Consider the following 24,088-nt stretch of genomic DNA (forward strand, 5'->3'; position numbering starts at 1 on the left):
TCGCGCCAATTAAGATGTTAAATAAAAGTACCAGTGAAACTCTCATTGAGACAATTATCAAGAAATACGTACAAGTACAAATGTAAATTTAACACCGGTGCCAGGGTGAAATTAAACCGAATGCCGGTGCGGCATTAATGGTTAAAAAGGCAGAAAGAAGTCGTCATCTCGTTGGTGCCTCTACGCACAGACTTTTCGAGGATGTAAAGAGGAATAAAAAATAAACCAAAACGAGGTAAAAAAAAAAGCGGGCCCCGAAAATGAAAAAAATTTAACGATCCCGAGCACTCGGGTCAAATTATCGCTCGTGAGCCAATTATACGAGCGGCATTTTCGGCGTCTTTCATAAAAGAAAGGAAAAGAAAAAGAGAAACACTGAAAAAAAGGAAAAAAGAAAGATACGTATCTTCCTCTACGATGGTGGTTTTTTCGTGTTGGAATATCGCCGGTGCAAAAATTCTGAGAATCGGCCAGCTAAAAATACAAATCCCACCCGGGAGCAACGATTATATGCAATAAGAGAAAAAAAAAAAACAAAGATGAGAGAAAAAATAAAGGAGATGAAAACAAGACATGAAGTGAGGGGGGTGAGAGGAATAACAGAGAGTAACATACGAATAGAAGAGAGATGGAGTAAAAGACTGAAAGTTGGAAGGGGATTGGGGAGAGTTAATGAAGTTGTCGGTTGAGGACGTTTACAGGTGCCCCTCGCCCCCCAATTGCGTGTGGTCCATTCACACAGTTTGGTTGATTTGAATATGTATTATACTTGTTTCCACTCAACTCTCACAATTTCATTTGTATTTATCCAACATCTACAAATTGCTTGTGACTCCATAATATTGAAATGCACAAGTATTTGCGAGAATAATAAATATTATGTGTTATGTTTGGAATGATTGCAGATGATGCAACGTGAGTCAAGGCAGTCATCAATCGCGGTATCAACTTTGTGCCGACAGTCATTAAACGATGGAACAACGAGTTTAAGATCACGAGGAAGTGGAGCAAGTGGACCGGTAGTGCCATCAGCAACACCAAAATGGTTAAATCATTCATCAAGCTCATCAAGTTCAACCTGTCCGCCTGTACTTTTGTCGGTACTTGCTTGGTCAGTAACGCTACTTCTGATCTCATCCTGTCTCGGTATTGCTGATGCTGGTGTACTAATGGGGCATCCACTTGGCAAACGCTCCTTCATGGAATTGCAGTGCAAAGGGATTTATGATAAGAGTATCTTTGCGAGATTGGATCGTATCTGCGAGGACTGTTATAATCTATTTCGGGAGCCACAGCTTCATACCTTGTGCAGGTTATTATTTCAACACATATTATACCATCTTACAATGGTTGGAGAGAATTGTACATTTTTAAATGCACTTTTTCATTGAATTGCTCATTAAATTGGCCGTGATGGAGGAGAGTTGGTTTATAAATAACCTTGATTTATCACTGCTGAGCTATTATTTTAGTCTGGATTTTATTGTAGAGGATGTTTTATTGAACGCATCGTGATATTTAACTTGTTCATTTTCACATTAAACTCGGATCGCATTGTGTGCACGTTTTATCCATAATGTTTAAACTACCTCAACCAATATAGCACGTATCGAAACGGAATGAGATTTCTCTTCTATTTATAGCGCACAACACGCGTTGCAGAGAGAGAGAGACCAAAGAGTGCCAACGCACATTCGTTATTACCTGACTTTTAACACCGTATTTGTTGTTACGCGTTTTGTCTCACCAAAATGTATTATTTTTTTAAATTATAACACAGGTGCAGACATTGTCCATTGACAGAGTGAAAAACGGCCGATCGTTCATGATTTTTTTACGATAATCTCAATTATTTGGATTGACTGAGTTTTTCATTGTGAGAATTATTGAAAAATTTACAGGAAGGACTGCTTCACATCGGATTACTTTAAGAGCTGTCTGGAGGTTTTACTGCTGCAGGATGATATGAAGCAGATACAAATATGGATCAAACAACTTCATGGCGCTGATCCTGGGGTTTAGGTTAGCTTTTAATTTTTTGTTTATGATTTATCCCGTTCATGTTTTTTTTTTTATTATTTCTATTTCATCTATTTGTAATTTTGGTATTTTATTCTCGCACTTGTAAATTTTATTCAACTAATTTGTCTTTAAATCTCCCATTAATTCCATCACATTCTTTCGTTATCGTCTGAGTTTTGCAATGGTAGTGGAAATCTCGTCAAAACACCCACACTGCGGGGATTGACTGATAATAAGTGCATTAGGTAATTTATCTGTATTAATGACAATGCAGAAGACAAACAGACTGAGCCAATTACACATTTTCCTTTGAATTTGCTTGAGACTTTTCATTGTTGGATGATTACGCTGATAAATGATTAATCACAGGAGTGACTGACTAACTTGGATGAATTGAATTAGAGAACTAACCACAGTGCCTAAATCTGAACATTCTTTCTATTAATTCCAGGGAGGAGCTATGCCAACACAAAACATACACCGTACCAATACCAATCTGCATGTCACTTGAGAACAAATACTCATTTTACTAACAAATAATATGGCCCAGGAGTGGTTTGAAGAAATGACTGACTGACTCACTGGTTTTCTCTGTTGAACAGGCAAGATTGCTTTCAAACTAAATACTTCACGAGTTGCATCCAAGCCCTGCTGCTGGAGGATGAGAAGGAAAAGTTTCTGGAGATGGTGGAATACCTCGGCCGCAAAAAGTAAAACGCAGGATACTTATGAAGAAAAAAAAAAAAAGATATTTAACAAAAGGCCGGTGTGGCGGTGGGCCGGAGATATGTCGTGGATATCCAGGATGCATCTTTGGCTGAGCTGCTAACCGGCGAACTTAAGCGATATACGGTACCGAGGGGCCATACATCCCATTACGAATTCTAGTCGATAAAATATATCTACGCGATGTTACCGCGTGCAAAGTTTATAAGTTGAACGAAACAACATGGTAACACAAAGACATACTACTGCATCCAATATTGGGGACAGGAGAAATCATTGAATAGAAGCATTACGAACAGGCATGATTGGTTTAAGACGTCATTTCAGTTGTTGAGCCGTAAAACCAAGGAAGGGTGAAGTCAAGTCAGATGTTATAGCTCTTGCTGGAAAATACATTTGAGTAATTTTTACTAAATGTTTCACAGTCCAGTGACTTGTTTTTATTTGTTTGACTATTTTTTCCTACTGACGTGACGAAAACCCAATAATATTCATTGTCGAGCGTGCGTATGTCCATAGCCCATGATAATGATTATCATTATAATTTCATCCATTATTAAGTTAATCGTAATTATCCACGCGGTATGAATTTCTCATCTAACTGAACGGCCGATCAAGTCCCATCCGCATGATGATGGAATGAAAAATGATAAAAGTCGACTGATTTACAATGTAAATTTGCCGATAGCACGGGTTGTTGCGAATATATAGAGAATATTTTTTAAAATATTTCGGAGTATTACGATTTTTCTTTCATTAAATGTATTATTAAAATTATGCTTAATTTTATCATAGCTAGCCTCTAATATCATTATATTATTGTTGTTATTATTATTGGAATTATTAGAGCAGAAGATGAAAACAAAATGTGAAAGCAAAAAATGGAAAAAACAATCTCATGACGAGCTCATTTACGTTTTAGTATTTATTTATTATTATTCTACACGTTTAACGCTGAGCGGATTATTAAAAATTTCATCAACTCGTAGGATTTTTATTTGAATAGAGATGAAGAGAGAGGACAAGTTGATGAGCATTAGAAACGGTCGCGGGTGATCGAATAACATTCCCAAAATCAGTATTTATACCTGTTCTATTTATCTTATTATTTTTTTTTTCTTTTCTCTTTTTGTACGAATCTTTATCCCTTGAATTCATTTCACCTTCGTCGCCTAATCTCGCTATCATCATTCCGCAGTTTCGATTTTCTCATTCCCACCTTTTTTTTTTTTAATAACAAGAGAACTCAATAATTCTCATCTCTAATCATTTTTTTTGTCATCTTCGAGATGTGTAACCTCATAGAATTAATTCATCATTTATCATTCCGATTGTGATCACTGCATTTTGATCGCGATGAGACTCAGTCATTTTTAATGAAAAACTTGTATGATTAATGACGTGGCATTTATGTTTTTTTTTGTTTTGCATAATGACAATATTAATTAAGATTGTAAAATCACAATGAATGGAGATAGGTGAAAAAAAATGTCGATGCTCGCGGACCAAGAGATTATGTGCTGATGTTGCGCTTATTTCGTTTAGTGAAATGTAAATTGAGAAACGAAGAAAAAATGAAAAATGTATTATTTTTAATTTATGAAACTTTTATTATGTAAGAGACTCACGACGATTATATACGCACGTACGAGTGGATGCGAATAACGAGATTTTACAGATGACGAAAGAAAGCTCATTCGAATGAAGTGGCAGAAAATTATTTACTTATTTTTACATAGACGCGATATCGTCAATTTATGCCGAATATTCCAATTCCATTTATTTGTACAAGAGCAAAAAAAAATAAATTCTCAATTGCTTTCGTAATATCCTTTCATCAAAACTTGTCATGAAAAAAAAAATGGTAATTATAACCCAAAATTAGCTAATCGGCAAGTTCTCAATGGAGAATCTAAAATAAAAAAAAAATAATCATAATAAAAAAGGTCTGCGTAGATGGAAAAACGTATCCTACTCGATAATGTAAAATTATATTATATAAAAAACATATATAATGTAATCTACTACGGTCATATGATCCATATGCATATATATGCGTATATTAAAGACGGATATCTAAATCTATTCTTGTTTGCGTGAATAAATGGATGAATGTAAATTTCATTAGAGCATTTATTCAGTTAGTTTTCGTCATTCTTAATAATTGATGGAGCCTCGAAAAATCCTAATCCTTTTCCCACTATTACTCCGATAGTTTACTATTGACGTAGACAGAAAAACCAATTCTTGAAATAATTTCTAGAAGTGAATGTCTGATGTCAATTTTTCATTTGCAAATCGACTCAAATACGCATACCCCCGCCGTCATAAATGTCACATGAGAACGCATCCTTCGCCTAACCGCCCATGACCCTTTTTACATGCTCTCCGCCATGTCACAGCTGATGTGATGGTCAGTTATCTATTCGATTAATGGATACCGAGTGTCAGATAATCGATTATCCCCAGGAGATCCGTCATGTTCGATTGGTGACCCATTTCTTTTATACTACTAGCGCCGCCCCGATAGCTACGTAATCAGTCAACCAACCAGATAATCCGACCAATGGTGAATTTTTTCAGAGATGAAAAATCATTTTTCTTCAATATTTAACGATGGAAATTTTCTCCTCTATAATCTCGGATTCGATACTCTCGCATCAGCCATTTTGATTTCTTCCGACTTTCTTCAATTCGATTTATGAGCGGTAGCCATTATGATCTCCTTTTTATATGAGGAAAAAAATTGACGAAGAAGCGCCTCGCAAATGTATCTTTAAACGATTGAGAATTGCCGAAAACGCGGAAATTTTTTTGTCCCTCGCAACCGCTAATATCTTTTAATATACCAACTATAATATCTGGTATGAACTCTAACATCCGAATGTGGAGACATCGAGTCGAAGTGGATGGCAATCGAAATAGTTGAATTCAAAATTTCAAAGCCTTTGCTATTTCCCGCCTTTTTCCCAGCGTGCCAGAGCAGCAAGAAATTTATCTGTGCAATCAATGACACCCTATTACGCAGAATTGGCATGTGAATATGAAAATGAATAATCGCCATTATCAGTAATTGGGGTTAGATAATGTTGCGTGTTTCCTATTTCCTTCTTTTTTTCGATGAAATATTTACGATGGTAGGAGGTTACACTCCCAAGGACGCGAGGGATTGACAATTGATTTGATGTATAATTTTAATTCTCGACTCACCGAACAGTTACTTCAACGATATTGCGAGCTTGACAATCCAAATTCACCACATAACACAGATAACACTGCACTAATGACCTTTGTTGATGGCACAGACAAGCACTATTGCACTATTTCACCATTTCAGACTACATTCCCACATCCGTCCCCCCGTGTTACACCACGACACGACTCCCGTATGTATACTGCAATGCAAATCCATGTATACGCGCATTCGACGCCACTCGGATTTTCCCGAAGCTTGCCGTTTCCCGCCTTCGCGACTTCGGGCCTTTCCGCCTTCCCGCCTTCCCGCCTTCCCGCCTTCGCGCCTTTCCGCCTTCGCGCCTTTCCGCCTTGTCGGAAAATCTTTTTACTATAAAATTATTCTCCACAATATTCTCATTATTACTTCTACTGAAATATTTTAAAAAAACTGAAAAATCACATTTTATTATTTGAATTTCATGGTGCGTGCATTGTCAGTGTATCAAATCATAACCTGCATTACGCTATCGAGAATTTCGATAAACAGAAAAATAATTATTTCAAAATTCAGTTGCATAGCTCCATTGAAAATAAACAAGTAAGTAAAATAGTGAAATAGTCGACAATTTGATTGATTGATAATTTTTTATTATTGACAAAACTTGAGACTCCTACGTGCAAACGGCATACATGAAATCGACAAGACAAAAATTTACTCCAAATTAGAAAATGTCAAGATTTTGACGGTACAACTTCTCCGTCAATCCGTTTAAGGATTAAGTACCGTCAGCCGCAATGATATTCTGCTCAATCCAGTCAACGACTAGACCATTATACCTAACATATCTTGACTCAGATCCACTTTCTGATTAAAACACTCATAACAAAAGTCGGCAAGCATAATGTTCAGAGTTTGTTCTATACAAAACACGAGAGAAAAGAAATAAGCATTATCACGAAGCCACTTAAAACAAAATCAGATGCACGAGACCAGTGCATTATTCAATAAATCATATACACAACACAAAATATTTCAGTTATCATTTAAATTTCAAATAAAAATGTGGGAAGAGTTTGAATGTATCAAAAGTATCTGTTCCAGTTTATTCATTGATATGAAGATCCAAAAAGATGGAGAAAGGGAAAAAATTTAATTCACCGGGTTCTGTCATCAAAGTCTCATCTTTTAAAACCTCCAATTCACGTCAATCCCCTATTCTTAAAGTTACACCAACGTCAAAACAACATTAAAAAAAAAAATAAAGCGTGATTTCATCGAATCTTACTGGAAAAAAACTCAGCAAAATTACCTTATTACTCTAAAACTCATTTTTCTTCATGAATAATTTGTACTTTGTGTGTAATTACAATTTACAGAGCTTTGGGTAATTGCTGATATAACTTCAGTTCGTGTTTTCAACACCATACACATTCTTTTGATATAAAAACAAATGTTGCGCTTGCGCTGATAAATTGTACAATCTCCTAATTCATAAAAAAGTGATGCGATCTCTACAGAATTATGGGCTATATTATATTGACAACGATTATGGCATTATTAGTATAATTACTTTGTTCAAAGGCACGTGTGAGTTTACTCAGTGGAGAAGGCATAATCTATGGTAAATGATTACTCCTCAAATTACACTCGCATTAATAATAATAATATCCTTAATTTCGAAAGAATATTTACGGGAATTTTTTTTTAAGAAAATGATAATATGAAAAATTGCCAAATATTATATTGATTGAACTCTTTCTTCATTGGGTAATTATTTTAGCAGGAAAAAAAAATTCAAACCTTTTCTATAAAAATTGTCACATATTCTGCAGTTTACCACTCCTCAACTCTATTGCATTATTGTACACAGCATGATCTAAAAGAAAAAAAAGAAAAGAAAATACTTTTGGTGAGCGCTGTTCATTGTTGATCCACTAGTAAAGTTCATCTAAACCGGTATTCCATGGATTCTGAACCTATACAAACACGTGTACTCAAGTTGCCCATGATTACTATGAATTTTTAATTCAATATACTCATAGGCGTCATTGATATCATGATTGTGAACAGGAAAGTATTGGAGGCTGTCATCATTATCGAGAAATTCGTACTCTCCGAATGATATTGGGGCTGGGTCATTCTCCTCTTTCAATCCCCACACGTTGAATCTTCTGGGTGCACTCTTCATTTCATTGTTTGGAAGTATCGACCTGGGGGCATGCTCCAGGGTGAATCCACTGACTCTGATTGGGGCTCGTACCTTTATCAGGAGATAACCCGGAAAATCCTGGAACGCCCAACAGACCCCTGGCTGGAGTGGATGGCCCTGAATCACTGTTCTAGGATCTCCACTCTCATAATACAAAGTGAATCCCAGAACTTTATACGCTCTTGTATTGACATTGTGACGCTGAGTGCAGCGAATACTGATTATTTGGCCACCTGCTGACTCCAGGGCGTAATCCACTCGCCCTGTCTTATCTGCATCGTAAATTTTCAATATTTCCTTGACAATTGAGCGAATGTAGTCATCGCTGACTGAAATTGATTGAGATTGTGGATAATCCACTGTTGACGATTCATCCATCACTTGTGATTCCGTTTCAGCAAGAGTTCTCATTTTTATTGTCTCCTCCACTATTTTTATTATCTCGGATTTGAATACCTCTGTGTCGAAATACGAGATCACTATTTCCTCCACCCTTTTCTCGATTTCGTTATTGGTGATTGATTGTGTTGGCTTATCACAGCAAGTCTTTTGTTGTGCGTAGAGTTGTCGGAGATTCTCAAATTCTAGTTTTATATTTTTTATCTCGTTCTCAGTGGTTCCATCAGGTTTATTGTCGATTATTTTTCGTTCCACATTTGAGAGTTTTTCCTGACAGATAAAGGAGCATTTTTTTTAAGTCATAATTTATCAACCGAATTCAGAAATTGAATTCACTTTCCCAATAATGAAAATTTAAATGCATCTGTCAGTGAAATTTCAAATATTTTCTCACTGCATAGTTCAAGCAATTAAAATACCTATTGAATATTTTACTCACATCATAAAGACTCCAAACAGACTTTTCTCCCTCTCTCAATATCTCAATAGTATCTGTGATATTTTTCAATTGTCTCTGTTCAAATGAAATAAATCAATAAATTCATCATTAAAATTCTTAACTAAAATTACAATTGAAGTTTATCTCACCCCTTGACCATGTCCCGCCCCCTCAAGTTTCTCTACTCGATCAATCAAGAGGGCAATGGTGTTTCGTATCTCCTCATTGAAAAGCCTTTCATTTGATTCCACTGGCACAAACGGTGTCTTGGCCACTTCCTCTGGCACATTGATGCTAAATTGTGGGAATTTCAAGCTCTGAGCATAGGGAAGCAGCCAAAAACCTGAAATTACATAATTTTATTAAGTGGAATAAATAGTAATAGTTGTCACAATCTCTTTCTCATTCTCCTTCTATTTTTATTTCTCCTTCTCCTTCTCCTTCTCCGGTTACCGCACACTGCATTACCCTGATTTGACCTTTTTCATAATTATTTATAATTATTACATAGTCAATCAATGATGTAATATTAGAGATCATATCAGTGTAGTGCCAGAGAAAAAAATATCCATTCGGTAACTGAGAGAAGGATAGACCAAGGAACTCACCGTTTGGATGACTTCACAATCATGCGTGCACCACTGAAGCTTTTAATCTCCAATTAACATCACCAGCTGAGTTTTACCTCCTTCTATCCTTCTCCCATAGCATTCAAAATATCGAAATATTTATAATTTAATTTTTAGGGTGGGGGCCAGTTGCTGCCTTCAATTGCATGCTCCCAATTTGTGAAATTCCATATTTATTCATTTTATTAGAAAAATTTAACAGGAAACATTGGATACATTTATATGCATTAATTTTTGATTCAGAATATAATTTGCGCATTCAAAAATAGTCCTCCACCAGGAAAAATATTCCTGCTCTCTTATTCAAATCCCTCGTATGATTTCCATATTATTAATATTATTATCAGCAATCACCCATTATCGAACAATTATAATTATAATTTTAGTAATTGATGATTAGGGAACAAATGAAAATATCAAGTATAAAGCCACACAATATATTAGTTTTGTTAATCCCAACGAATATAGCGTTGTATCTCTTTGAAATTATTTGGCAACAACTCTTTATATGATTTACTCCTGCAGGACTAGACTCGCTAAATTGAGTTAATTAACTCTCTAATGAAGTTGTCAATTGAAATGAGACAACTAAACTTTCTGTTGAAGTTTTGTTAAATATCTTTGAAGATCAGAAGAATCGAAAATCTTCCTCTCAATTTTTTTCAAAATATTTAAATAAAAAAAACCAAAGATTGTAAATTCGATTTGTTGCGTTTTGAAATTTTTGAAATTAGTGCATCACCTAAAAGTCAAACTAAAAAGAAAAAAAAATTAGCAACACGCGGGGTTAATCACAAATCAAAACGAAAGCTCGATTAGAAGGATGAAAATCATGGTAAAAAACATGAAAAATAATTTTCATCTTCAGGAAAAATACTGCGAGACGTTACCCTCTTGAGATATTTTTGAATGGTCTAGTTTAGTCTAAGAGAAAAAAAAAATAGCTATTAAAGCCAAGGTAATGTAATGTTTAGAAAAAATGTAGGTAAAATTGAAAAATTTGGAAAATTCGCGATGTATTTCGCGATAAATCCATAATCATCGATAAAATGAACGTTAATGACATCATCATAGATGTGATAGGTTGTCTCAGTGACATCTTTCTGTACTTTCTGTAGTGTCTCCATACAGGTTAACGAATGCTTTAGCGCGACGTAAACTCCTGAAACAAAAAGAAGAGGAAGGCCAGGCTACGGTTTACCGGTCACTCCAGAATAATTGACGTTTGATTGGTAGACAGAGTTCTAAGAGTTTTTTTAATATTTCAAGGTACAACAGCAGTCGTCAGCGAGGGAGCTAGAGTGATGGCCCATTAATTTCTATTCACCATAACTTGAATGAAGTTTTAATGACTCACCAGCGAAAAGAATAGGCGGTAAGATTATTAACCAGAGTAGCCGTGATGGACGTGCTACAATACGTTCTCGAATCCTAGAGAACCGACTCAGTATCCATGTATCGAGGTAAAGTATTCTTATCAACCACAAGTATAAGTACTGCAAGTAGTGATCAATTTGATACCACAACTTTCTCCATTTTGATTCTGAAACTGGAAGAGATTAAACCAATTTATTCCATTTCAGTGTTTTTTAAATTCCTTAATGAAAATTTAGAAAATCATATTCTAGAAAAAAAAATATCACCTCCACACTGATAATATCCTTGACTAGTGTTAAAAGTTGTTTCCCTCCTGAATATTTTCACTCTGACTAATTCAACGGCACTGAGGAAGAAAAGAGCTATAAAACTCTTGATACTCTCATACCACTTTCTCACTCTCCTACGTTCCCCACGTATCGCATATTTCGTCCTGATATCATCATCAAATTCACCGTCAGAATCAACTTGTGAGAGTAGTCTATTAAATTTTCTACCACTGCCAGACTCTTCATAAAAGACACGTCTTCTTGTGAATTGTTCCACATGCACTTGTTTGTAACCAGCAGCCGAAGCCATGTCGCTGTTCATTGTAGCAGCGAATAATCTCGCATTTTCTTCATTCAATCGATTTTGTTCGATAGATTCATTAATTTCACCGTCCAAAGAATGTGAGTGTCTTTGCCTTGTACCAGAGGACGTTTGACTGATTGTTTGTTGACTGAGGGACAATGTACTACCAGTACTACTGCCATCCGAGTGTATCGATGGTCTTGACATATTGGGCATTGCCAAAATACCGGGGGCAATTTCATATCGGCATTGTGACGCCTGTGAGTACGTATAATCCGTTTTTGGGAAGACACTGTAATTCATTTGCAATTTGAATATGATGGATAAATTTCACATGAATAATATCTCTCATAATTTCTCCTCAATGGTTATTTATCAAAATAATTTATTGCGTAAGACTGAAATAATGGACGTTTTATCATTGAGTGGTTATTAGATCAGCAAAGGTGTGGTTGAAGGATTAAATTTCTCAACGATTACCTATACTATGTTTAAAACCACCGAGGTCAATCGCAGACTCAATGATTCATATAAACACTGACAGAATGAAAACAAGGATGGACAAACTGGAAAATAAATATCATAAATAACAACCACTTACTTCCAATAATCACCAGCCTGTTTATATATTTCGTAAGCAGAAGCTGATCGATTTGGTAGTTCTTCTCGCTCTCCCTCCTCCGAAGAATAATCACTAGTTATGGTCCTTTTTGGTGTCATACTCTTGCGCTTCTCATCATTTTTGTCGGGTGATTGTCGTTCTCTGGCCTCGCCCTGGCCATTTGTCAGTAATTGTCTTTTCACCCTCTGCCTCTCAGAGCGTCGTTCAACTTTTTTAATGGTGCTTGGAGGAACCGAATTTTCTTTCTCCAGAACTCTCTCTGCTTGTACTTCGTCATGAGTCTCCGAAATTTTTTCCATGGATTTATCTCGTGATTTCAGATTGCTACCAGGCAGAGATCTCGATCCGGATCGTCTGCTGCTGGTAACTTCACCGGGTGTATGCGATCTCTCTCTACTCTCTCGCCTCCTCAAGTCATAATGGTGTTCTGACGATTCAGATCCTGTCATTAACTGATTGAAGATCATCGGAGTGTGTGACCTTGATCTACTCCTACTCCTCAGTTCATAGTGATGCTGTTCACTATCCATTATTCACTGAAAACATTACACTTCAAAGTAACCAACACAGAAAATAAGATTTCCCAGTGCAAGTTTGTACTGCACTTATTCAGCTCTAACTATGAAGTACATATTTGAGAAATCTAAAAATAGTTCGCCTCCCAAAGTGTTCAACCCAGCGAGCCCTTCTGCTGTTGTCTAGTCTTCCTTCTCCGGAAGAAAAAAAAAATCACCGTTAATTTTTCATTTTGTCACGTGTTTTTCCGATTTTATCGGATAATTTGAAAAAAGTTTGAGCTGTTAATTTGAAGGATTTCCAAATGACTTTCGCCGTGTAATTTTCTCATTATGCAAATACTCTTTTACATACCCAGGATTGTAATGGCTCGGTGGTAAATACGTCAATTCATTTATGTGACATTATCATACATCCACAAAATCACAAATACATAACGTAATCGAAAATTCAAGAACATTCTTCATTAATATAATTCCCCCCGACAGTTTGTTACGCACATAGCCGGGAGGACCTGACAATATTTAAGTCGGCATTATGAAATATTTGCTAAAAATAGAATTTAGAATTGAAGAAAAAAAAAAATGAAAATACGACCCACCGTTGGACGCAAGACGTGACTGGGGATTCTTTCAACTTCTCTCTAATTAACCTGCACTCTCGTCCGATAAAGTTGACAGGTGATACAGGTGTACTTGATACTTTGGCTATTATTTCACAAATTTATTTGAAAATGTTAACGCACGACACTTGATTCCAACAATCGGTGCGTTGATAGCGCGCATACTTATTCAAAAAATAATCCGTGCAATGCAAATACGTGTGTAAAATGCATTCTCTCTCACTGCTCTCACTCTTTCCATCTGCTTCAATCCGCCTTTTCGATGAGCAAATGGAAATGAGGAACAAAGAGGATTGACTAAAGTAGAGGCTGAGTTCTGGGGGTTTGAGTGATTGCAGCGGCATCGTAGTACTGCACCCCAAGAGAGGGAGGGCGCCAAACGCGATGGGGAGGGGGTGTCTGCCGCTCAGCCATCTGACGTTGAGATTAGAAATAATATTTTGAAAAAATACTTTGCCATCAGCCAGTGAAACCCCCCACCTCGAAAATACCCGAAGAAGACGCGGTAGGTGCGCCCTCTGATCTCACCTCCACCCCTCATTCTCCCCCAAAGATTTCCCATTGGTGGAGGAGGCCCTGGAAAGGCAAAGGGGGATAGGTGTGGTGGTGAGTTTGACGTCACCCTCGTGCACTTCCGCCTCCCCTCGATTCCACCGATCTCTCCCGAACGGGTCAATGTCTGAGGAGCGGAGGCATCGGAAAAATCTGTGGCCTGCGGTGTGCTGGTGTTCCCGTAGAGGAATCAACCCAAATTAAAGGACCCAGAATAAAAATAATAAAAAAGTCCCTCAATCCCACGTAAAAACCTCATTATCACCGTTCGAGTGAGTGCAGTGAAAATCATCCAACCAGATTGTGCAAAAAAAAAGCTGGACAAAAAGGGTTGAGAAAAAGTGCCTAGAAAAAAAAAAGCCGTGAAGCCCCGCGCACTCCCGCTGGATCCCGATACAACGGATACGTGATTTTCGTGATTTTCGTGACGCCGCCCACACGTACGTCGTCAACGCCGTGAGAGGCTGGTCGCCCCCGCGGGAAAATGGTGTGCGCAACGTATCATTCGGCCACATCCCGAAATCCCCACTGATCCCCAAACCCATTTTCCATTTTCCCCCCTTGCTCCCCCGGGCCATACAAAAACTGAAAAAAAAAAATCCTGAAAAAAACCAGCCGCCCCCGGAAGTGCGTGATAACCATCCCCTAGTGTACGACGGCTCCTTGAATTACGGATAATTCGAATAATATCTTGGTGAACAGAAAGATCGTCGACTGGTGTTACTATATAATTCGTCGTGTCGTTTTGCCCGTGCGCGCCTCGTGTTACTACTGGTCGTTCTAAAAACGTCCGCTCCAACTCCTCATTTTTTTTTTCTCAATCCCCGAGAAAAAAAGAAAACGAGAGGAAAAAAAAGAGGAGAACTCCTCGGTTATTTGGGCCTCGTCGAGGGATTTACAGGTGAATTCAGTGGTGGGTGGATGAATGGTGATTTGTGAGGGGTTAGATAGAGTGAGGATTTAACAGACACGACGAGGAAGTGGGACGCATCGTTGCACCAACGTCTGGGGGAAGAATTGTTGACCTGGGGGTTAACGAGGGATTGTCTTTGGTGGTGAGAATTACGGGAGAGGATTGGTAGTGAGGGGACGTGGACCTCAAGTCCCGGAAGTCCCGAAAGCCCCACAAGTCCAAGAAATCCCTGAAGTTCCTGGAGTCTTGGGATTTCCAGAAGTCTTTGGAGTGATTGGAGTACCTGGAGTCCCCGAATTCCCTGGAGTTTGTGGAGTGCCTGAGACGCTGATTGAGGGGAATTATTTTGATAATCCTTTTTTTTACTCGTTCAGCTTTGGCTGTCGGGGATTTTATTTTGGGGATTACCGACTGAGTTTGGAGCGTGCCAAGGGACAGGCGTTAATTGAGTCTTTGGTGCGATGTGATATTGGTTGTCATTGATGATTCGTGACGTTTAGTGGAGGGTGGAGAGCTAATTGTTGAGTTTTAGAGGGTGTGGGGAATTTTTTTTGGGAGTGAGGCTAGGTGATACTGTTGTGGGGTGAGGCGACAGGGGTTTTATTATATATATATTTTTTTTTGTGGGATTTGGGGGTGAGTTTTGAGGGCAGGAGGTGGCGGTGCAGGCGGTGGCGGATAAGGTGGAGGTGGAGGAGTCATAATGAGCGGTCGTCCGAGGACCACTTCCTTCGCCGAGGGCACCAAGCCCCCAGCTAATCCGCCCCTGGGTGGCATGAAGATCAGCAGTGAGTAGTCCATCATTTTCTAACCTAGAATTTTTTAGTAGCACGGGGATATGGAGGAATTTCGGGGCAGAGGGAGAGTTTATGGAGAGTGGAGAGATTCTTGGGAATATCTGAGGAACCAAGGAAGATAGCGCCATGCTCGTTGGGACATTTTTTGTAGATCTTGCTGAGAGCCACAAAAAAGGTCCTCACGAAATTTCGGTGGCGTCATTAGGTTGGGAACAGGGCAGATACTTTGATATTTTTTTTTTGAGCTCTTGAACTCCTGGAGATTACAGGAAAAATCTCTCGCAGATTGATGAATTTCAATGAATTCTCGGTCATTCAGGACTGATTTGATTTTGATTTTCATTTGATCTTTTTATTCATCCAATTCATCTGCTGAGAGGAAAAACGGTCCGGGAGTTCTGCAAAAAAAATCGTGCAAAATATCGTGTGGCTTTCGTCATACTTTTTTTTATTGAAATTCATAATAATCCTGAGTTGCATATGAGTTATAAACCCCCACTCATACCCCTTGGACAAACCCACGTCCCTGAACTGGTGCGCCAACGTCACGTCATTTAACTCTTACAACACTTTATAAATAAATCTTTTTATTTTTGAGTGCACATCGACGCAGTTCATTGGCTGTATCTTCATTTCGTATCAATGGATTGGCCAGTGTCTCAGCGGTTTTATCATTCGAGAATCAATTATTCCTTATCAATCCGGAAAAATAATCACAGAGAACTGCATCTGCAACTGAATCCGATCGACTCGTCATATCGGTGGAATAAAATAGCACTGGCTGTACCATTAATTTATTGTTATCTTGATTTTTGGATTGTCTGGAATTTTGAGTCCCTTAGACATTTTAATTTTTTGTAGTTATCAGGAATGAAACCCGCGGTGCGCCCGCGCTCGCGCCAGCGCATTTACTTATTTTACAATCCACTTGACGACTGTCTAAAAATCCAACGTCTCATCGTACCTGATTATTATGATAATTAAATTCAAATCGATTTACCCATCGCGAATTTACGCACTTTGAATGCGTGGACTGGGTCATTTGATTCACCAATTTTATCCCACATTGATCCCATTATTTATCGATCCATATACTCCGTGGTATATTTTATTGCTATTGGTCACGTATACCCTGGAGTTACCATTACTTTCTTCCGCATGTCCAGTGTGATTTGATGAAGGGGAAGGAAAAACATTTTTTCCCTGGTACACGTCAGTCTTTCACTCTTGGAAAATTTGTCACTGTAATTTCCGATACAATTTTTTTGGAATTCAAGGGAATTCTCGCCTCCTGAATTCCTGACTTTCCTGTGTACCGATGAAATCAGGGGAAACTGAAAATTTTTCTCGGTCGTTTCCAAAAAAGACAAGGAAGAAATTTTCGTGAAAAATTCTGGTTGAAGTGCCGGGAAAATTTTTGGATAGAGAATTCTGGAAAAATATCTGGAATGTGTGTGAAATTTTTTCCAGGAATGCGTGGAATAACTCAGGTTTTTCCGCAATAAAATGGCCCAGTATCATAACTCGAATTTTTCTCATGAATTTCTCTCCGTGGTTTGTATTTTGAACATTATTTTCTATGGGTGGTACCATGTACACTGCAGGTAGGGATGGAAGCAAAGTGACAACTGTTGTGGCGACACCAGGTGCTAGACCAGATCATCCACAGGAAGTTGCATACACGGATACTAAAGTCATTGGCAATGGCAGCTTCGGGGTTGTTTATCAAGCCAAACTGTGTGACACTGGGGAGATGGTGGCGATTAAAAAAGTTCTTCAGGATAAGAGGTTCAAGGTTTGTGTTCCCACACCTCGCAATTAAAATTCGAAATATCCCAAAATCAGAACCAATATATCTATTTATTGATCTCTTTATAATAAATTTTCTCAGCCTATAATTTGAATAATTTAACTCATATAACTCAGAACTGATAAGAACCTCCTTTTCGTGTTTACTAAGCTATTTGAAAGATTGAAAATATGATGTCATATTTTATTAACTATTTCAGAACAGAGAACTCCAAATAATGCGGCGACTTGAGCACTGTAACATCGTAAAACTCAAATACTTCTTCTACTCGAGCGGTGATAAGGTAATTCGATCACATTAATCCAATTATTACCTACGCAAAACACGTTTACAATTCGATGGGCGGATTAAACTCGATCATTCGAAGAGAATTTTTCAACAATTCCTTTTTAAATTCTGGAGCTAGAAACGAAATATTGATAAAAATCCGATTTTCAGTATTTTTCTCGTCTGTTTGTACCAGATAAAATCGTTAACTCTCGAATGATCTATGGCCTATTATAACCGTCAATACGTGAATGATCAATTGAAATCTGTCTACTCCCATGCACGTCGATTATTGGTTTCGCGTGGATTATCTAGCACTCGTTGCAATTGATCCGTAGGTTTTAGTGAAAACGAAAGATAAATTGTTACGAAACTGTTAAATTAATGCATGCACTATTGTTTTGTCCTTTCGTAGAATATCTTAAATGCGACTAATGCAGTTTTTCATGTGTCCGTAAGTTGGAGACGTATCCAGTGCTACCATTTTTTCGGTTTTTTAAACATTTTTATGAGTGAATTTTACTCATTCCCTTTAATGCAGAATCATCCGCTTGATTTGTTTATTGCTGTGATGGAGGAAGTAGAGAAAGCTCAGGTACTGCTTTATTCCAGGAAAGGGTGGGGCAAAATGGATACTCCAGGCATTTTTTTTAATATTCGCAAGTCAGATTTCTTTTCGGAAAATTCTGGAGGAATTATTTCTGGGGTGATAAAAGATAATGGAGGGGAGAGAATAATTTTTACAGACAATTGCTCGGGGTTTTAACGGAAACTGAAGTATCCGTTTTACTCATTGATGAAGAGAGAGTGGAATTGGGACGAGATGAGTGATCAGGTTGTAGGCTTTGGTAGAATTCAGTGATAGTCCTAGTTGGTTCGAGGATTAATCGCGATCATAGGATCAGAAATATATCACATTTTCCTCATCGTAATGCAGTTGGATGATTCAGTAGTGGAGTGATGAATGGAGATGAGTCCGTGATTTTGTCGGTGAGCCTTGAGTTATCTCGAGAATGAAGCGTTTCAGGTGGAAATAGTATGGAATTTTTTCGTGGCTGATGAAATTTCCAGTAAACAATTTCCTCTTACTTTTTGTTCTGAAACATCTCGTTGCCGAGATAATTGCGTATTAAAAAAGCTTCGGAAGAGCAGTTTGTTTCTGTCAACTTGAATATTCTCTAATTAATGTTTAATTATCTCGGAGACGAGGGAGTTTAGGAGAAAAATTTATTGGAGCATTTTAGTAAATGATGAAATTTCCAGGATAAATTTCCAGTCACTTTTTCCTCTGAAATGACTCATTAGAAGGGTAATTGGGTATTTCATAATGCATGCAGAGTCAACTTGTTGTAATTAAAATTGACATTCTCTCTTGACTGTCCGTTTAACTGGGATACTCGAGGTTTCAGGCGAAAACATCAGAGGTCTTTTTCAAAGCTGAAAAAATTACCAATAAAAAAATTCTTGTGACTTTTTTATCTGGAGTTCCTCATTACGGAGATAATTCAATATTTACTCATGTGAAAAATCTTCAGAGGCTTCACTGCTGAATTCTTTGATCAATTGCCGGAAATGTCATCACTAATTGTCATTCTTTCTTTCCGGGGAATTGATTTTTTTTTTAGAAGGATGAAGTGTATCTCAACCTCGTGCTGGAATACATACCTGAGACGGTGTACAAAGTTGCACGGCACTACAGCAAGAGCAAGCAGACGATACCGATGAGTTTCATCAAAGTGAGTATTCCGACAATTCCCAGAACAATTTATCATGTTTCATCATCATCGGGGTTCTTTTTCAGAGAATATAAATAACCAGAAAGTACTCAAGGCCCAGTGAAGGGTACCAGATATTTTTCCATGGTGTTTAAATTTAGATAATGCAATTATGGAGTTTACTGGTGGAATAAAAAATATATTCTCCCATCCATTTTAGTCCCTGATTGTAATCCTTCAGAGAAAAATAATCCAAGCAATGATTTCCCTCTCGAAACACTTGCAATTAAAAATTCAATAAAAATAATTGACGATTACCCGGATGTAATTGACAACTAATCAAGTTATTTGGCATTTCAGTTATACATGTACCAACTGTTCCGTTCTCTGGCGTACATTCATTCGCTGGGCATCTGTCACAGGGACATTAAACCGCAGAATCTTCTACTGGATCCAGAGACTGGTGTTCTCAAGCTATGCGACTTTGGATCAGCCAAACATCTGATTCGTGGTGAACCAAATGTATCTTACATATGCAGTCGTTACTATCGGGCGCCTGAATTAATCTTCGGTGCAATCGATTACACCACGAAAATTGGTAAGATAAGTTAACTCATTCGTTGGATAATCATTTATTTATGAAATATTGATTGGTCTAGATGTGTGGAGCGCTGGCTGTGTACTGGCTGAGTTGTTACTCGGTCAGCCGATATTCCCTGGAGACAGTGGTGTCGATCAGCTCGTTGAAATTATCAAAGTACTCGGTACACCGACACGTGATCAGATAAGAGAAATGAATCCCAATTACACGGAATTCAAGTTTCCACAGATAAAGTCGCATCCCTGGCAAAAGGTATATCTTGTTTTGGTTTGGCATTTTTATTCGATGGGGTAAGGTGGATTTTGTGGGCAATTTGTGGATAATTATCCGTGCAGTTATTATTAGATTGTCTGCATTATTTCACCCTTAATGAGAACAGAATCCATCTGCCTCCGCTCTATTGCAGATCATATTCTCACATTGAAAAATTCACAACAGCTGACGTAAAGTGGAGATAATTTTCACGTCGATTTTCCCTCATTCGTCCAACCTATTTCCATATTCTTCTCGTGATTACAGTGTATGCTCCAACGAATGAGCTCAGCAAAGTGTACCACAAAGCACCAAAAAATTAGAGTAAGTGATTTCTCTTGGAACATGTGCTGCAAATTGCTGTCTCGGATTTTTCTATCTCTGTTTACCTTTTTTATATTCCGATTACTCCGATTTTTTTTTTATATTTTATATTTTTTTACATTTTACCCCAACGCGAACTGACAAACGTCAATTCGATAGTGAAGTTGTAAAATTAAGGGATTGCCATTCGACTTGTGGGTAATTTTTTGGTTTTTCAAAATAATCTGACAGTCGAAGACATGAGCTGTTCACTTCACTATTGAATTCATCATTTTCGTTATTTATTTATTTTTTTTTGGTTATTATGAAATGAACCAGAATTTTTTGAACAAAAATCCAGTTTTTTACTAGCTTAACACGACTAACAAGATTATCATTTGATTTATTTCCATTCTCATGGCAAGATTTACCCGAGAGCCTTTGCAGAGAATATCACTTACTCTAATTAATTCAAATGAGACAATGACAACCAATGATCCAAGAGAGTTCACCAGAAATTTTATACTTGATGCTGTTGGGCTTTGACCTCATACAATGCATATTTTATCATTACCATTCCAATTATTTGAGTGGATTTAGCTGTACCCATGGACGATACCGAGGAGATCCTAGGGAATTCTTTGTACTGATCCTTGAGCGTGAGGATTTTAAAAAATAATATAAAAGCCACTCCCCACCCCCGGAGCCCTCAAAAAAAAAGGAGAGTACTAAAGTAGAAAACCGTCACCACTCGATCTGCCCTTTCCTCGGATTTTCGGAGAATATCTCAGAATCGAAGGGAGATAACGAAATTTTCACGAAATTTTTTTTTCCAGAGCGCGACAGGACCTCCGAAAACTCTGACAAGAAAAATGTTGATATTTTTTTTTATAAATTCTTACATATGTTATGATTCAGTGGAATAATCTCCTGAGGATCTCCTCCCAATGTTGCTGGGCCAAATCCACCTCCAAAAAATTGATTTAAGCTATCTAAACTCCAGGTATTTCGTGCCCGAACACCTCCAGAAGCAATGGAACTTGTTGCCCGACTCCTGGAGTACACACCACCCCTGCGAATAACCCCCCTGGCAGCGTGTGCCCATCCATTCTTCAACGAATTACGAGAGCAAGGAACTCTCCTACCGAGTGGACGTGAATTGCCACCACTATTTAACTTCACAGAACACGAGTTACGTATCCAACCAAATTTAAATTCAATATTAATCCCAAAATACATGCAAACATCAGAGACAACAACCGAGGGACAATCGACAGCTGAGCCAACGAGTACAGCTGCTGGTGGTAGTGGTAACACAACCGACAGTAACGTCAACACGACATCACCCTCCGTCACACAAAGCACCGATCCTAATCAATCGACCATGGCCTAAACTGGCCCATAAGAAAAAAAAAAGAAAGCGAAAAAAAAAGTAACGCAAAATATCTACACCATTAGTTTCCTCATTTCGATTACTTAATTCCCAATAAAAAGTGAAAAGATAAAATTTATCATTTTGCATCGAGAATGCCCCATTGTAAATTGAACTCAACACCCCAGATCGGAGCTGACTGAGTCCATAAAACTAATCGAAATGATGATTTAGATGATATCCTAATGAATTTGGGACTGCGGTCGGGACAGCAATCGATCAGTTTTGCCTCAAATTACCCCATCGGACAATCTCAGCTGTTGATCGAAGGGTTGAATTCAGTGTATATAATAGAAAGAACAGGTTCGTTCTGGAGGCCTCTGATGGTTAATATCCTAAGGATCTTGGTTAAAGATGTAACGTAAAAATTTAATGGAGAAAACCAATGTGTGGTAGCGAGTTAGGATTCGCTTGCATCGTCTTTTTATCGAATTTAGCTTCTTGAACGGGTGCCGGACGTTTTGATAATTGGAACAAGTGGGTAATTGTCGTAAATACTGAAGTATCTATCAATTTATTGTCCCCAGAGCATGGATAATTGCCCCAGCTTCCACCAACGTTCAAATCGCTATTAATATTCTGTTATAGTCGAGTGTATTATTATTAATATTATTTTAATTATCATTTTATTATGATTTATTATTATTTTTTTCTTCTTTTCTCTTGTAATAAATGTGAGAATCTGGAGGTCGCGATTATTTTTCTAATTGTCCAGTGTTTTATGTTTATATTCACGTAAAACATTTTGTTGTAGTGACGAAGGGTTTGCGGGGGGGAAGGGAGGGATAAATTCAGGGAGAGGTTGTACCTAGATTAATGCTCCATTGGCCTTTTATATATAGTGAAGAATCATTAGGGAATATTAGAGAGTTTAATGATGCGATTCGATGTGTCGTTTATTTGGTGGAAATTATTTAAGTAAAAAGATACAAAAATGCTTATTTTACTGACTGAAATAGGATGTACACAGGGGGTATCATACTTGTGCGATATCATTGCCTCGCATAATTGTTATATTTTCTTCATTCTTTTTTTTTCAATTTCTGGACGTATATAATGGGCTGTTGTGGTCAACAGCAGGAAATTAGATCGATTAAATAAATGCCTTTAACATTAATTATTTGTATATTTAAATATTAATTATTGACGATGAAATTTAATGGTAATAACACCAGTTGTAAGTTGATAAGTGATTTTTCTTTTCATTTATTCTCTTGTTTGTTTTCATAGGAATCCCTCATCCAGTTGCTATAATTCGTGGTTCGTCGGTGTTTTTTTTTTTTTTTGAATTCGAACAATTGTCTGGCACGTCATTCACACATATCATCCAATTCTCGGGGTAGAGAACTGAATTTTTTGGAACTCGGAGGTGTTTTTGTTCTTGTTTTGACACCCTGTGAATATTTATTACAAATTGCCGAAGACTTCATTTTCACTTGACTTTTTTTTCATTCTTTGACTTTTTTCGTCGATCGACATCGCCGAGTTGAGTTTTTTTTTTCTGTCCCTGTTAGATAAAAGGACGATGCAATTTAATTAGATGAAGAAATTGGAATTCTGTACAAATAAGAGATGAAGGCACGACACCATCCACATCCCAATTCTACATTTGTCCGTTGCGAGTGGAGTTGAGAGGAGTAAGGAGTGAAGTGGTGGAACGAGATGATTCCATTTATTTCTGAGGCCTTGTAGACAATTAAGGCTACGAAAAAATTGAAAATTGCCCTTGAATTCCCAAACACCCGATAAAAATTTTCCAAAAAATTGATAATTCATCTTCAAAATTTGCTTCAAGGAAAAAATGAAATTGTCATTTTCTCGTGAAACTAGTAATTTTTCAGATTAATTGATATTTAACAACACTGTACACAATTTGGGAAGTGAATTAATATTTATTCATTGATCCTGAATGGCTCTCTTGTTCTGCCAATTCACTACCGATGATTGTTGTGCCCAGAGGATAGTTGGAATGATCAGCAGAGTTTAAAAATATTATTGTGAGAGCCACATGTTGCGTCTTGCACCCTGACACGCAGTAAAAGAAACAATTCCTGTAAGTAAAATGAAGAAGAGATTTTCCCCGTCTCCCTGTAGCGAATTATCTTGATTTTAGTCTGATGATGAATAAAATTCC

The 24,088-nt window shown here is 37.5% G+C and overlaps 3 protein-coding genes across 14 annotated transcripts in view; 2 read left to right on the plus strand and 1 right to left on the minus strand.

Moving 5' to 3' along the window:
- Nucleotides 1-4,738, plus strand: part of ITP (ion transport peptide) — a 26,052-nt gene extending 21,314 nt beyond the window's left edge. For 7 of the 9 annotated variants that reach the window (XM_011311882.1, XM_011311880.1, XM_011311878.1 and 4 more), the window contains 3 exons: nucleotides 906-1,312; nucleotides 1,902-2,022; nucleotides 2,625-2,711. In XM_011311882.1, coding sequence (XP_011310184.1) covers nucleotides 906-1,312; nucleotides 1,902-2,022 — 528 coding nt within the window. In that variant the 3' untranslated portion in view covers nucleotides 2,625-2,711. Of the gene's footprint in view, nucleotides 1-182; nucleotides 236-905; nucleotides 1,313-1,901; nucleotides 2,023-2,624 lie in introns of those variants that run through there. The other 2 variants (XM_011311883.1, XM_011311875.1) reach the window with 2 other exon arrangements.
- Nucleotides 4,739-7,088: 2,350 nt separating this feature from the next.
- On the minus strand, nucleotides 7,089-13,571 carry LOC105270754 (uncharacterized). 3 transcript variants are annotated; one of them, XM_011311897.1, is made up of 7 exons: nucleotides 13,292-13,571; nucleotides 12,154-12,710; nucleotides 11,246-11,844; nucleotides 10,960-11,145; nucleotides 9,123-9,316; nucleotides 8,974-9,048; nucleotides 7,089-8,804 (listed from the first exon to the last, which is right to left on the minus strand). In XM_011311897.1, the coding sequence occupies exons 2-7, from the start codon at nucleotides 12,702-12,704 to the stop codon at nucleotides 7,875-7,877; spliced, it is 2,535 nt and encodes an 844-aa protein (XP_011310199.1). In that variant the 5' UTR covers nucleotides 12,705-12,710; nucleotides 13,292-13,571; the 3' UTR covers nucleotides 7,089-7,874. The 3 variants fall into 3 exon arrangements, with proteins under 3 accessions (XP_011310199.1, XP_011310197.1, XP_011310198.1); XM_011311895.1 differs by having other exon boundaries at nucleotides 10,960-11,151; XM_011311896.1 differs by lacking the exon at nucleotides 13,292-13,571 and adding an exon at nucleotides 13,045-13,274 and having other exon boundaries at nucleotides 10,960-11,151.
- A 386-nt stretch (nucleotides 13,572-13,957) lies between these two features.
- On the plus strand, nucleotides 13,958-23,474 carry LOC105270755 (glycogen synthase kinase-3 beta). 2 transcript variants are annotated; one of them, XM_011311898.1, is made up of 7 exons: nucleotides 13,958-15,565; nucleotides 17,158-17,369; nucleotides 17,584-17,667; nucleotides 19,277-19,387; nucleotides 19,727-19,964; nucleotides 20,026-20,219; nucleotides 21,526-23,474. In XM_011311898.1, exons 1-7 carry the CDS (start codon nucleotides 15,481-15,483, stop codon nucleotides 21,913-21,915), a joined length of 1,314 nt encoding a protein of 437 aa, XP_011310200.1. In that variant the 5' UTR covers nucleotides 13,958-15,480; the 3' UTR covers nucleotides 21,916-23,474. The 2 variants fall into 2 exon arrangements, with proteins under 2 accessions (XP_011310200.1, XP_011310201.1); XM_011311899.1 differs by having other exon boundaries at nucleotides 13,960-15,565; nucleotides 17,179-17,369.
- The last annotated feature ends 614 nt before the right edge of the window (nucleotides 23,475-24,088 follow it).

The sequence above is a fragment of the Fopius arisanus genome, unplaced genomic scaffold (genome assembly GCF_000806365.1).
Source record: "Fopius arisanus strain USDA-PBARC FA_bdor unplaced genomic scaffold, ASM80636v1 scaffold00094, whole genome shotgun sequence".
NCBI lineage: Eukaryota > Metazoa > Arthropoda > Insecta > Hymenoptera > Braconidae > Fopius > Fopius arisanus.